Genomic DNA, 15425 nt, shown 5'->3' on the forward strand with positions numbered 1-15425 from the left:
GCCTGCTGCTGTCTGTGTCTGATACAATGCAAGGCCATCTCACAGCCTCTGTGTTTCATAATATCCCAACTTGTATCTTTTAAACTTAAGAAATTTCTTGCTTTAGTATCATCAAGAAATAAACAGTATGCCCTAGGCTTTTCTGTTATTAAAGTTATAGCTTTAGTGTCTTACATACTTACCCAAGAACTCTGATGTTTGTTTCAAAGACTGATACAACTACATCATTATCTAAATTAACATCTCTTAAAACTTTTCTCACTGCATCTTCAAATTCTTTAGTTTTATTTAATACCTAGGAGAAGAAAGTTATGAAAATAAAGTTCTTTTCACCAAGTAAAAGAGAAATAGTGTTAGAATGGCTACTAAAAGCAAATTAATACCTTAAGACTCTAAAAAGTGACACAAACAAAATGTTTATCTCAAGCCTATGATAAAAATGTGCTCTAAACCCCCTCCCCAAATTAAATGCCTACATTATAAGGAATCTTTATACACTTCTTTTTTAGACACATGAAAATATCATTAAGACTTTACAAGAGTCATCACAAAACCAGTTTCTTAATATATAACCCATGACCTAGAGCTGCATGAGACGAGCTCTACTCATCTCACTGACTTGGTTTCCAAGTCAAAACAACTCGAAAACTTTTTACCAAACATCAACTATTCACCAAACATCATTTTAAAGGTTGCTTACTCTTACCTTTATTTTTTGAGAGACAGTGTGCATATATACATGCAAGCAGGCAGGAGAGGGGCAGAGGAGAGGGAATCCCAAACAGGCTCCCCGTAGTCATCACAGAGCTCCACGCAGGGCTCAATCTCACAACCCATGAGATTATGACCTGAGCTCAAATCAAGAGTCCAACGCTTAACTGACTAAGCCACCCAGGTGCCCCTAGGTTGCTTACTCTTGTAAGAGAACAAACACATCCTTCAGAGAATGACTGATCCTAAACCAAACACTACTTGCCATCTTCATCCATGGATGCCCTGAGCCCTAATTGAGGAGGAGTATAATGTTGTGATCAAGAGCAAGCCCTGATTTGAACTCTGGTTCTTTCACTCCCTACCTGTATAATCTCAGTCAAGTGACTTCTGTCTCTGAGCCTGTTCCCTTACCCATAAAAAGAAGAAATACCTACTCTCATAGGACTGATTTCTTAAGTAATATATATAAAGTACTTTCAGTAGAGTGCCTGACTTAATAAGTCATTAATAATATCATTGCTGTTATAATTATTATTACCACGAGCATCTAGAATCCTAAGGATTCTATGGATTCTTGCAATGAGCTCCATAAAGTGGCCAATGCATTTCATAGTTGCTTTTTCAGTCTCAATTAAAACTGTGTCAGTGAGCCCTCAGGCTCAACTACTGATGCCAACAATTAAAACCATAAATAGACAAGACCACTTAACTCAAGTTCTAACTACAACCCATTGTGTTTATTTCTTATCGCACTTTCTAGAGTCACTGACAAGACATTTTGCAGTGACCAGAACATTCCAACTGCCAGACCAGAAAAGCCCTGATATCAATGGGATGCCTAGAAGACCACAACCTACATGTCCCCTTCCCTGCCCATGATCATGAGTTGAACACCTACGGAACCCCGCCCATGATCACAAGCTCTCTGCCTGTTCTCCTGCATGTACCCCCCCCCCACCTCATTCCCCAACCTCCCCTTATAAAATTCTAGGTGTCCATCTTGCCTGCCAAGAGGTCAGTTGTACTTACCAAGAGGTAAGGCTTGTACTTGCTACCTCCCCCAGGTATCAGCACCCAAAATAAATCTCTTTTCCAAACCCTCTCTCGAGTTATTGACTTCTCAGAGTTTATCAGAGTTTGTTTGCCACCAGTGTTGGTAAACCCAGCCAGGAGCTATGTTTCTGATTTGTCCAGCCCCCTCAGGATTCCCGAGGAGGGAACGGTTGGTCAAGACAGTGTGCCAGGTCTTAGCTGTTGGCTTCCTGAGTTATGGTTGTGATAGACTGTTCGGTGACAGGCGCACAATTATGTGGTATTTAGACTCTAAATCCATGAAAAACAGTTTTCCTTCACTTGATTGTTTTATCTTTCTGTTTGATAATATTTTCTAGTGCTTTTTCACCTGATTCGATACTTTCACTAAAAATTCTAATTTAAGTATAAAACATTCCATAAGAATTTGACTAAAATTCAAATAAAAGTAAAATTCAGGGTAAGTCCTGAGTAAAATATACTATGAAGCCTGGTTTTAAACTAACTGCTTTTCCTTGTCAATCTCCAAGTCCAAGTAAATTCTGCAGCCAACGAGCGCAGATGCATACCTTTTATCACTTTTAGAATAAAACACAACTGTTTCACTCACCCACACATACACTTCTTAGTACCATTTGTTAATCTTATTCTTCTTCCTGAGTCTATCTCCTGAGAACTACTTCCAAGAACTAGACCAGTGTTATTTGTTTCAAAGGAGCATAAAAGTGAAAAGTCTCTTGATCCATAATTAGAAAATTCACTCCAAATCCTCTACTGGTTGATGGGATGGGTTATTTATTTTGAGAGAGAGAGAGAGAGAGAGAGAGAGAGTGAGTAAGTTGAGGGCACGGGCAGGGAAGAGGCAGAGAGAAAGAGAGGGAGAAAGAATCCCAAGCAAGCTCTGTACTCTGTGCTGAGCCTGATGAGGGGTTTGATCTCAAGACCCTGGGATCATGACCTGAGCTGAAATCAAGAGTCAGATGCTTAACCGACTGAGCCACCCAGACGCCCTTAGTGGATGACCTTTTAAGCTCCTAGGTGATAACAAAGAATGAATTCAGGTCTCTTCCTTTCCCCTATCATCTTTAATTTATTTTGATATCTTTCTTTCTATACATTTCATGGTAATGTAAAATTTTAAGATAAATTTAAAGTTTTAGTTCTTGGCTTCATTACATCAATAGAAACCAGGTGGCTAGAATCAGGAACAGGTTAAATTTAAAGATCAAACTAGGACAACAGAAATTATATTTAACATATCATGGTATGACCAAAATAAAAATAGAGTTTTATGTACATATGTGATATGTTCTATTAATATTTTCAAATAAATCACAAAATAATCACAAAGTCAAGGCAAAGTAAATTAGAAATATTAATGCATGTATTGATAAAATGTACAAGAAAGCACTCCTTTTAAATGTAGGAAAAAAAACTTTCTAAACTACTTTAATTCTTCTGTTTAAATTAAAAAGAAAATGTTTAAAATAGTGTTATGAAGTTATGATGATATGTAATAAGTTACTTAGGTTATTCCTACTTGAAAATACTAAAATTTAAAGAGTTTATATAAAGTATCATTTTTTAAATATTTGTAAGACTTTAACAATCTTCCTTCTTAACCCTTCTTGAGGATAGCTTCAACAAACAGACAAATAGGAGTTACTTACCTGAATCTGAACCAAAGATCAGTAAGAAATAATCCCTTACAGTTAATAGGAAACTTAAATGCCTAGTCTAGGCCCTTCTGAGGTGAAAACAGGAACCCAGAGAAGTTAAAAAATTTGGCTAAGGTCACATACATCAGTACAGTCACAAAGAGCCCGAACTCAAGTTTATACCCAGGTCATCAAAAGCACGGTCAGCTAACCAGCAATAGCAGCACCACCAAGTGGCAGCTTATGAGAAACAGAGATTCTTGGGCCCTGGCTTCAGTCTATTGGATCAGAATCTGCATATGAGCAAGGTGCCCAAGTGACTTTGTGGTATGTTGGAGTTTAAAAAACACTGCATCAGTATCCAGTATTTCTCAAACTTTAGCATACATCAGAATCATCTGGGAGCTTGTTAAAAAACAGACTACTGGGCCTCACTCCCAGACTTTGATTTAGTATGTCTGGAGATGAGGCGCCAGAATTTTGCATTTCTAACAAGTTGTCAGGTGATGCTGCTGCTGCTGCTGCTGGGATATTTTGAGAACTGATGCCAAAGTATATAATTGGCAAAACCTGAAAGATATCACCTGGGTAATAATTAATGACCACTCAATTAGAAGCCAACAGATTTCTAAATATGGGAAAGTTACACAGACTGAAACCACCTTTTTTCCTTTATTTCTGATAAAAATGTTTTACAGCATATGATATCCGAGATCCATGTTCAAGAAAATCAACTAAGAGCTTACAGAGAGATGATGGGGAACTTGCCACAGGGAAGGATAAAGCTGACAGAATGAGAAATAAACGTAATTTCACCTACAGTCTTTCCTAACACAGAGCTACTGCTCTTTGCTTACTCCACCATGTCAATCAAGGTACATGCGAAGAGTATAACCCAGCTACAGTTACAAATAAATAACACCACTTAGTTCCTCCCAGAGTGGTAATTTGTGCCTCCGGGTACAGAAGGAGGGAAGTGAAAGGGGGGGGGGCGGGGAATGCAGAGGCGAGGAAAAAGAAAATGCCTAGCGAAAGAACAATGCAGAAACAATACTGGGAAGAAAATCTTGGTTCTGAAAATTTTCTGCCACCCCAAAGATTTTTTGTTTTGCTTTTTAAAATATTAATCAGTAGTTGAGATATTAACTCAAAGCTGAGAATTATGTCCTAAGGAAAATCCTGAAACAAGCCTACTTTTACACTGTAAGTGGTCTAAAAGTAGAAAACTAGAAAGATACTGTATTTAGAAATCATGACACCTAGAACTCAATCTTTCTCCTCTGTCATAACAGACCATCCCCAATCAAAATTAATTAAAATGATTTTGTATCCCATGAGCCTGAAAAGGATTGCCCAGAAGTGATCATTTAGTGCCAAAAATCACTGCTGGGTAAAAATTAATTTTTTTAAATGAACATAACCTATAGGAATTCTAATTTAACAATTTTAGTATCACTGTAGTATGCCATGGAACAAATATATCAATGGTGTTTTCTTAATCTCTTTGTATAAAGGGAAGCAACCTTCCTGATTAAAAGTGCCATCACATAAGCTGACATATCTACAAATTATTTCATCATCTCCATGATTTCTACATAATTTCATTTGACATTCACGTGAAATAATCAACTCAATAGTGTGAAAGCAGAACACCTTAAATTCTGAAAACTTCTACTTCAGACTTACTGTGTAATGATTGTATTCATATTTGAGTGTACATATTATGAAATTTATAAAATAAGTAAATTCAAGAAGAATCCAACCTACCACAAGAGTGTCCAAAGAATCAATCAGTGTCAAGGAAAATCTAAGAAACAAGTAGAATGAGATACAAACCATTAGAGTTCTGAATACTTTATCCATGAACTTATAACTAAAGATGTATCTATGCCTTATTGACTGGTAGTTCCTATTAGCTAGTACTTCCGATCATCTACAGTACAATGTAACTTATAAAAAAGCACTGAAGGCACCTGAAAAACCTGAACATTAATTACATTTTAATGTTCAGTGTATCTACATATCTTTCAAATGAAAATATTAACTCTTTTTAAAGCAAATAAAAACATTAAAGCATCAACACCTTATAATGTGTAGACTTTATATACATTTCAAAAGTTACCTTAACAAACAACTTTTCACTGATTTAAGAGGTAAACTGATTTTTTATAAAAGATAACAGAAGGAAATAAAAGAGTTTAATGTTAATACTTAAAGCAGTCCTTGAAATTTAACCAATCCCCAGAAATATAACTGTAAGCTACATCTAGGAAGCCTGAGACTTGGGACCCAGGAGGTGCCACACCACCCACTGCGTTAATGCTCACTTTCCCAAGGCGTCATCAACGTCACCCCGACTTGGTTCCTGGCCTCTAACACGACCTCTGCAGGTTAAAGGCATGAGTTCATCAGCTGGGTAAGCATGTTCCTGCAAGGAAAATTTTAATGAGTCACTGAGAAAAATAAGAGAAAGCAAACATCATCCAGGACACAACCTTCTTGCAGTTATTAAAAAAACAGGGTAAGATAAAAGTTAGAAGTTCTACTATTCTTACAGTCTATGGGATCTGTTTTTAAAAACTTTAGTTACAAATGTTTGAAAAACTGCTTGGAAAAAAAAACCATACTAAAAAATATTTCTTTAAAAATCTGATAATCTGCTTCTGTTCCACCCAATCTCATTCCCCAGAGGTAACTACTGTTAAGACTGGCATTTATGCTTCCAAATGTATCCACATATATTAAAATGCATGCACATATATAATTTACATTTTATTTACAAGCAGCTGCTCATGCCATATGCATACACTGCTCTAAAATGCTCTAAAAGTTGTTTACTTAAATCACAGTGCAGTTTTTCCGTGCTAGAATTTTAGGGTTTTTTGGTTTTTTGGGTTTTTTTTTAGTAACTGCAAAATGATCACTTAATATTAACTATTATTATTGAGTTCTTATGTTCTAAGCACTGTTCTGTGCAGTTTAGTTCATTTAATTATCACACAGCCCTCTGAAACAAATTCAATTATCCCTTTCGCACAGATGAGAAAATTGAGGCCCAGAAAAGTTAAGTAAGCTCAGACATGCAACTAGTAAATGATGAATCCAGAATTCAAACCTGGCAACCTGACTCCAGAGCCTATTGCCTTTCATAGTACCTCACAATATTCCAAAGTATAGACACAGTAAAATTTACTTATTCCTCTATTGAGGAACATATAGGTTGAATGCAATTTTTCACAATATATAAACAATGCTACAATAAACATCTATATGCATATATCTTTTGTACATATGCTTTTATTTCTATAGATTAAATCCCTAGAAATAGACCCAGTGGGTCAAAGGTATAAATATTTAATTTTTGATACCTATCAAACTGAAGACATTCCTAATTTACATCCCTATAATACTCTCACTAACATAGGAGATGATCAATCCAATGTAGGATCCAATTCCCTCTGGAATCTAATTCTCTTTTTGATATAAAATAGGGACGTTAACTGTGTTTGTCCCCCCAAAATAGCTAATTTTCTAAATGCTGCTTTTTAAACAATCCATCTTCTCCCTAATTGCTTGAAATACAGATTAGTTTAAAATTGTCTATACACACGTTTCTGTAGTCTCAATTTTGTTCTACAGTCCGATTTGCTTGACGGACCTGTTTCCTACTTCTACTGCCCTACAGATCTATTTCCTGCTCCAGACCATTATCTTGATTACTTTATTTTTGCACCATACCTTGCTACTTAGTATAGCAATTTACTCTCCCCAAATTATTTTTCTTCAAAATTTTCTTAACTACTTTTTCCAATTTACTCTTCTGGAAAACTTTCAATTTTTTTTAAAATTCCACTGAAATTTTAACTGGAAGAGCCTAATTTGAGGAGAATTGATACCATTAACAATTGAGTCTTCCCATCTAGGAATGTCACTGCATTATTTCAGATCTTCTTTTATGAATTTAGTTTTCTTCTATAGGTTTCACCCATTTCTTAATAGTTATTAATAGGAATTTTATGTTTGCAATATTATTTTGAGAGGAATTTTTTTTTTAAGAATGACCATGAGAGTATTTCTAATCCAGATGGTAATAAAGCACATGCAAAAAAAATCTTCCCTCTTATTACAAACACACAGAAATGTTGTCAGTGTTAAATTATTTTATGTATGTATGTATGTATGTATGTATGTATGTATATTTGACAGAGAGAGGCCGAGCAGGGGAGAGGCAGAGAGAGGAGACAGAGAGAATCCTAAGCAGACTCTGCAATGTCAGCGCAGACAGAGCCAGATGTGGGGCTCGAGCCCACAAACGGTGAGATCATGACCTGAGCAAAAATCAAGAGTCAAACCCTCAACTGGCTGAGCCACCCAGGCACCCCTCAATTATTTTAAATACACAGCTGAGCTTGAGAACAAGAAAAGAAATTCTCAAGTACCAAAAGCGAATAATGGGATACAGAAGATGAAGCTGCAGTGACCACAACATGGGCATTAGAAATAAACAGAGGCTTTAGTGGGAATTATTTTAATGCCCAAAGGGTATGAGAGTTGATGGAACTGGCCCTGCACACATGGCCACAAGCCAGAGGTAGGTTCTTTAAGTTGGACAGTTGCCTCAGTGAAATTTGACTGGCACATCCCCACCTAATGGCTACAGGTCTTAACAGAAAAGGACAGAAACCAGAAAGACCTGCTGAACTTTATATTTTCTTCTCTAGGGGACAGTCCCTAAAAGATTCCTCTAAAATTAATGATATGATTATGAAAAACATTTAGAGGTTAGATCACTGTGCTCATGTATTTCAATTTCAGACAGTATTTACTGACTCCCTGACAAGAATAATAGGATTAATACATTCATACTGTTCCCCATTCAATTTAGGATTTTTGTCAATTATGTTATTATAGGCGGTCTTCACTTTCACTATATACAAGTTTCTGTAATTTATTTAAATAAACCCTCAACAACATGGTTCAAACTTCAACCACCGTATGTATATTAACTGCAGTAAGTGCACAAAACACAAACTTCGGTGCCAGTTCTTCGATCCACAAGTCCCTATGTAAGTAACAGATGCTCATCATGATCCGTGATCAACCACACACTTCTTTCGAAGTCTGTCAGTGATGTGATCACTGTGTATCTATTTTTCAGTTCATGCACAGCAAGTGTGCAGTTGTCTCCTTGTCAGCCAGTGGTAATCGTGCATGACAGTTTGATGATTTTACAAAAATGGATTATCAACAAAGATTAGCCAACAGAGATGAAAGTTCAGCAAAGAAATGAAAAATGAGGACACTGAAAATGCAAATGGAACCGAACGTAAATGGGGTATAGCACAGCCGGCCACGGAATGTAGAGGACGCCAGATCGCTCCAGAGACGCCGGGTACACAGCTGGAGGAACCGAGTGAAGGCATAATTATCTACAAAGATAAAGAAAGTAGTTGCGACATAAAGGGTGAAGATGTCACAAGGGAAACGATACCTGCACAATGCTTCCCATTAAAGAAATTCCCAGAGGTATTTCAGGGTACGTAGTGCAAAGGGTAAAATTTTTCAAACGGATCCAAATTTTGAAAGGGGGACAATTCACCACCGCACACAGAAGATGCGTGCTCTGTTATTTTAGGTCACACAGTGAGATGAAGGCAAGCCAGGCAAGAACTACCAGATCCTCTTGTTAGCTTTTGCAAAGAAGTGACACTTCAATTTGCAAAGTCTCTAATATTTTGAATATGAGTTTTGCTATTTTAAAATCTTCTCTGTATACTTATAACCATTAGAAGAGAATTTAAATGTTTTTTTTTAAAGGTTTATTTACTTTTGAGAGAGAGAGAGAGAGCATGAGAAGTGGAGGGACAGAGGGAGAGGGGAACAGAGAATCCAAAGCAGGCTCCATGCTGACAGCAGCGAGCCTGATATGGGGCTCAAACTCACAAACCGTGAGATCATGACCTGAGCTGAAGTTGGACGCTTAACCGACTGAGCCACCCAAGTTCCCCAAGAATTTTAAATGTTTTGACAAAGATTTTAAGATGTTTATAACATTTCTATTCTGGTCTAGAACCATAATTCTCACAGTTGCTAGTATTAGAATTTTACCTTAAGTAGTAGTCAACACACACCATTTTTCTGTGGCTTCTCCATTCCTGACTTTTTATTTTAATTCAGCTATTGGTTGCCTGGACATGTCCTCAGATAGGTTTTTGTTTGTTTGTCGGTTTGAAAAGAGTGTCAACAGTGTTGTTACTTCTCTGGTATTCCTGGGTTAGGATGTCTCTTGTCTTACACTTGAAAAATAAAATGTTTATAAAATGCTTGAGATGTATTTTCTTTCCTTCAGAAATCTGAGGATACTGTTCTACGACCTTCTTGCATTGAGTATGGCTATGGCAAAGTTTCTAAGACTAGTCCGACCCTTTTTTGAATGATCTGTACGTCCTATACTTGTATGCCCCTATGGTTCTTAATTCTTGAAGTTCAGCAGAAAAACTCCCAATTCCACGTCCAACTCTATCCTACTGCCTCTCACTAAACTCAGTTATCTATATTCCAAATCCATAGCAGCAGAAAAACAGAATACAGGATAGGAACACTAAACACATGGTTAAACAGAAAAGGAAGGACAAAAAAATAATAAAGTAGGCTAAAGAATACAAAAAGCACTGAAGACTGCAACCCTTCAGGTATTTAAAAAAGTGCAGTGCTCCATAATGATTCATTTCCTGAGGAAAGGATTCCAGACAACAACTGCTTGCACTATAATTAGAATCCACATGCAGCTACTAATTTCTGAATTGAACATATTGTAATTTTAGTATTACATAAAATTTTTAGCATAAATTTCTAATAACTTTTATAGGTCTTTTAACATATTAAGCTCCTAATTTCTTTTTTAGTATTAATCCCAACAGAACTATGATTTCCCAGAATGCATACTATTTTTGATTGCTTAACTTTCCTATTTAGCACATAAACAATTAGAAGTAACTAAAAAAAAGTGGTATCTTTTTCAGCTTGCCGAGGTATTTTGCAACTTTGTACGAGATCATTCAAATGTTAATTGTAAAGAGTTCCTTACTACCGAAACCACCACTTAGAAGCCTTCATACTACTATTTTTAGGGTTTCACAAAAACACATACATGCGCAAACATCTCTATCTGAAATTAAATATGAAACTCAAACCCCAGGCTTATCTAGATAAGAAAAACATTAATAGCAATTATAAGCAGAATAATCAAATTAGGGAGCTTTGAACCAGATGTAAAAATACTTCACAGCCCCCTATTTCAAGATTAAGGATAAAAACAAAACCACAGCCTTTTCTTTGGGTTGACCACAAAGTGAACTACAGTTGGTTTGCATCAATCCAGAGCAGTGCATATGTGGCAAATAAGCAGCCATGATTACACTTCAAACATCCTGTCTACTTTCTCTTCACAATATGTTGCCAGAACAAGGGATAACTACTTCATACTGTTATGACACAGAACCACGAAACACACTTAACGATTATCACTCAGAAATAAAACTCAGGTGAGAAAAGAGTCCTACACAAATTAAGTAGAACATGTGCCTAGCTAAAAGCAAGAGCAAATACATAAAACAAAACAGAGTAGGCTCTCCATATCAGATTTTAAATTTACGAGAGCACTGAGGTGACAGAACCCTGCTCTAAAATACTCAAGTCAAAGCAGCATCAAACACTGACTTTAGTAAAACCAATTCTGAAAACAAAGGGAAGAGACTTTATTTTCCTAAAAACATCAAAGGCATTATTTATAAAAGTGAGTTATTAAAAATATCAAACCTATTTAATTTCCAAAGCTATACACATTTTTAAAATGTCGTATTCCATATCCTTCTTCTTAAATACCTCCCTCCTTGAGGCAGATAAGGTATTCCTCCCCCCAAAAATGAACTGATATTTAATATACCACCTCCCACATACTGACAGCATATGCTAATTACTGATTGAACTGCATAAGTTTATCTGTTCTTTTTCACCCCAAATTTTCCTATTCTCTTTTGTTCACTACATTCACTTATTAAAACATTTTTCAGGTATCAGGATTTCATTTAGCTAAATTATTAAACTATCAGACTTACTTCCTACATTGAACATTTGTTGTCCTCTTACAGAGTGTACTTTATGAAATGTTTCTCAGCACTGAGGAGAAACAAGTAACAACAAAAGTGCAGCTGTCTCATAAGATTTAATCTCTACAGAGCAGAATGTTAGCATAAAGTATGTACTCAAAATTACATGAGAAAGAAGTTTCCAATAAATCAATCGATTTGGTTTTTGATCAATTATAAAATAACTTATGAAATAATGTTACATGAAATGAATAAATGATAAATAATAATGTTGTTGAAAAGTCCTACTACTAACAGACTTTTTAGGAAGATTATATCAATAGATTTAGAAAAAGCATTTAACAAAATTCAATATTCCATAATGATGAAAACTCTCAGTAAACTAGAAATGAGAAGAAAGTTACTCAACCTATTATAGGACATCTTACGAAAAACCAACAGCTAACATCATACTTAATAGTGCAGGCTAACTGCTTTCTCCCTAAGATTAGGAGAAAAGCAAGGACCTTCCCACTTCTTTTCAAAATAATACTAGAAGTTCTAGCCACTGTAATAATAATGAGAAATAACAGGCACATAGATCAGAAGGAAAGAAGGAAATGTCTCTTTGCAGATGATGTGATTGACAATGTAGAAAGTCCTAAGGAATTTCCCCCCAAAAAAACTACTACAAATAACAGGTGAATTTAGCAAGGTCGCAGGATACAAAGATCAACTGACAAAAAGTTATTGTATTTCTGTATAACATCAGTGAACTGGACAAACAAATCTGAAAAACTAAAATTTACAAAAGCACCAATATATGAAATATATGTAAGTTTAATAAAAGATGTATAAGACCTGTACATCGAAAACTACAAAAGACTGTTGACATTAAATAAGACCAAAATAAATGGACATGGATACCATGTTCGTGGAATAGAAGACTCAATATTGTTAAGTCAAACTCCCTAAACTGAGCCATAGATTCAACATAATCCCAATCAATAGCTCAACAGGCGTTTTTGTAGAAATTGACAATATGATGCTAAAATCTATACAGAAATGCAAAGAATCTAGAATACCCAAAACAATTTTGAAAAAGAACAAAAAGCGAAAAGACTTACATTGCCTGATTTCACAACTTAATATCACACTTACAACAGTGTGATATTAGTATAAAAATATTCAGATCAATGGGAAAAAATACATGCACATATGGTTAACTAATTTTATATAGATATCAAAGTAATTCAGTGATAAAAGGATATCCTTTCAACAAACAGTGCTGGAATAATTGGATATCCACATAGAAAAAAATATAAATTTACCTTCACCTCATTCTATATATAAACACTAATTCAAAATGAGTGATAGATCTAAATGAACAAGTTAAAATTATAAATCACCTAGAAGAAAACGAGAAAATCTTTGGGATCCTGGGCTAGGCAAATATCTTTTAGGCAGCATGTAAAAGAAAAAAGAAAACTGATCACAATTTAAAACCTTTGCCCTTCAAAAGACATTGTTAAGAAAATGAAAAGGCAAAGCACATATAGGGAGAAAATATCTGTGATATGTAATATAGGTGAGAAAGGATACCCAGGATATATAACTCTTATGACTCAGCAATAACAGGACAAATGACTTGATTTTAAAATAGACAAGAGATATGAACACAGGCTTCACTAAAAAAAGATATACTAAGCACACAGGAAGATTTTCAGCATCACCCGTTATCAGGAAAAGTCAAATTAAAATCACAAGAACATACCACTACATACCCATTAGAATGGCTGAAATTAAAAGGACTGAAAATACAACGCACTGGGGAAGATGCAGAAACTTTTATACATTGCTGGTGGGGAATACAAAATATTACAGACACTTTAGGGAAGTTCTGTAGTTTTTTGTTTTTTTTTTTTTAAGTTCATTTTATTTTTGAGAAAAAGAGAGACCAGAGTACAAGTGGAGGAGGGGCAGAAAGAGAAGAAGACAGAGAATACCAAGCAGGCCCTGCACTGCCAGCATAGAGCCTGATGCAGGACTCGAACTCACAAACCATGAGCTCGTGACCTGAACCGAAAAGAACAGCTGGATGCTTAACCAACTAAACTACCCAGGCACCCCTGCAGTCCTTATTAAGTTAAACGTATTCTCATATAACCTAGCAATCCCGTTCCTAGTTGGGAAATATATGAAAATATATGTCCTTATAAAAATTTGCATGCATAGCAAATTTTCACAGCAGTCTTTTTAATAGTAGCCAAACACCAGAAACAAGCCTAATACTTATTTATCAATTGGTGAGTGGATAAACAAATGTGTTCTATCAAGTCAACTGAATACTATTAAGCAACAAATAGGAACTACGGTTAAGCAACAAATAGAACTACGGTATATCCAACAACATAGATAAAATCTCAAAAGCATCATGTTAAACAAAAGAAATCTGAATCAAAAGACTATATTCTATACGATGCCATTTATATGAACTCCTAAAGAGGAAAAACTGTTGTGCCGAAAGCAGATCACAGGGGTTGCTGGAGGTCAGAGGTGTGGAAAAGGAACTCATTGTTAACACGAGGAAGCTTTGTGACCAAAATGTCATATGTCATGACTGTGGTGGTCATTAAACAAATGTATACAACTGTCAAAACTCAGAATTGTGCACTTAAAGATTTTTGTCTATAAATTATACCTAACTAAACAAACAAACAAAAAAAACCTGTGTTCTACCGAGTTAAAGTCCTATATAGAGTATCAGAGTGTCATGATAAAATATCACAAGAGAACACTACAGAATTTGTCATTTTGGCAGTTTTAGGATGCTCTAGAAGTACAGACCAAGGAACACTGGTTAACAAAAAGGTAGTCCCACACTCCTCTACACACAAAAAAGGCACATTTAAGCTCCTAACTTACCTCCTCCCAGCCATTAGCACTGCTTTTCAAAAAGCACTTTATTTACAGAATTACTCTTTTTGATGAGCAAACTATCAAAAAGAAAACATCGGGTACAGAGTTTCCAATGTGGAACATGAAGACGTTCTGGAAACAGATAGTAATGGTTACACAACATGCTGAATATACTTCATGCCATAGAAATGTTCACTTAAAAATGGTTAATATGGTAAATTTTATGATACTTTTTACCACAATAAAAAATGTTTAAAGAAAGTAGTATTAGGGGAAAAAAGTAATTCTAAGAAAACTTACACAAATCTAGAAATTTTTAAGGAAGTTATGCTTTAAAACAGTTCCTTTGGTTCCAATGATAAGGACTAATCTACTGTTTCTTTGAACCGTGCTCTCACAAAATCAAGCTTAAAAGTGGTTATTAGGTATGATTCCACTGAGTTACAAGAAACTGTTCTTACCAACTCTTTTAAAGTTTATTTGTAATGTTTAGGGCTCTACCAAAGTACAGGTTTTTTTTGTTTTTTTTACAACTTGTAACAGTTTGAGTTGTCTACAGTAACAGGAAAAACCTCAGGAGACAAATATCAGGTCAAAGAGCTCAGATCCAAAACGGTTCTGCATTTGGTGGCCTAAATACATGTCATTTTGTTGTCTAACTTAATCTGCAAACTAACCTCAGCACAAATACTAAAAACATACTAACAGAAGTCCTAGAGTGGCTATGGTCTGAGGTTAAATTAGGCCACACAAGAACTGCCAAAACAAACATCAAATTTCATGTTATTTGGGGGGAAAAGAAAGCCATCTGTGCAATTTATTGTGGATGAACTGCAGTCTGATTGGGACTAGAGATACGTCAAACATAGTTGTTATTATATTAATATTAAACCAATATTGATAAAATATTTTGGTTTTAAAATATTTAATATCAGAAAATGCCTGGACATAACAAAAGATGGCAGAGTTGTATTGCCCTACCTAAAGCTGGCGGGGCACTGTTATCGAAAAATAA

The 15425-nt window shown here is 35.4% G+C and overlaps 1 protein-coding gene across 11 annotated transcripts in view; it reads right to left on the reverse strand.

Annotated features, from left to right (window-relative positions):
- The window catches only part of EDEM3 (ER degradation enhancing alpha-mannosidase like protein 3), a 102491-nt gene that overhangs the window by 77490 nt on the left and 9576 nt on the right, over positions 1–15425 (reverse strand). For 10 of the 11 annotated variants that reach the window (XR_008293221.1, XM_027074363.2, XM_015073318.3 and 7 more), the window contains 3 exons: positions 5732–5832; positions 5172–5211; positions 183–295 (listed from right to left, as the gene is read on the reverse strand). Coding sequence is in view for 10 of the 11 variants with exons in the window: in XM_027074363.2 (XP_026930164.1) it covers positions 183–295; positions 5172–5211; positions 5732–5832 (254 nt within the window). In the remaining variant the exon portion in view is untranslated. Of the gene's footprint in view, positions 1–182; positions 296–5171; positions 5212–5731; positions 5833–9512; positions 10839–15425 lie in introns of those variants that run through there. The other variant, XM_053209445.1, reaches the window with a different exon arrangement.

Source organism: Acinonyx jubatus, chromosome E4 (assembly GCF_027475565.1).
Source record: "Acinonyx jubatus isolate Ajub_Pintada_27869175 chromosome E4, VMU_Ajub_asm_v1.0, whole genome shotgun sequence".
Lineage (NCBI taxonomy): Eukaryota > Metazoa > Chordata > Mammalia > Carnivora > Felidae > Acinonyx > Acinonyx jubatus.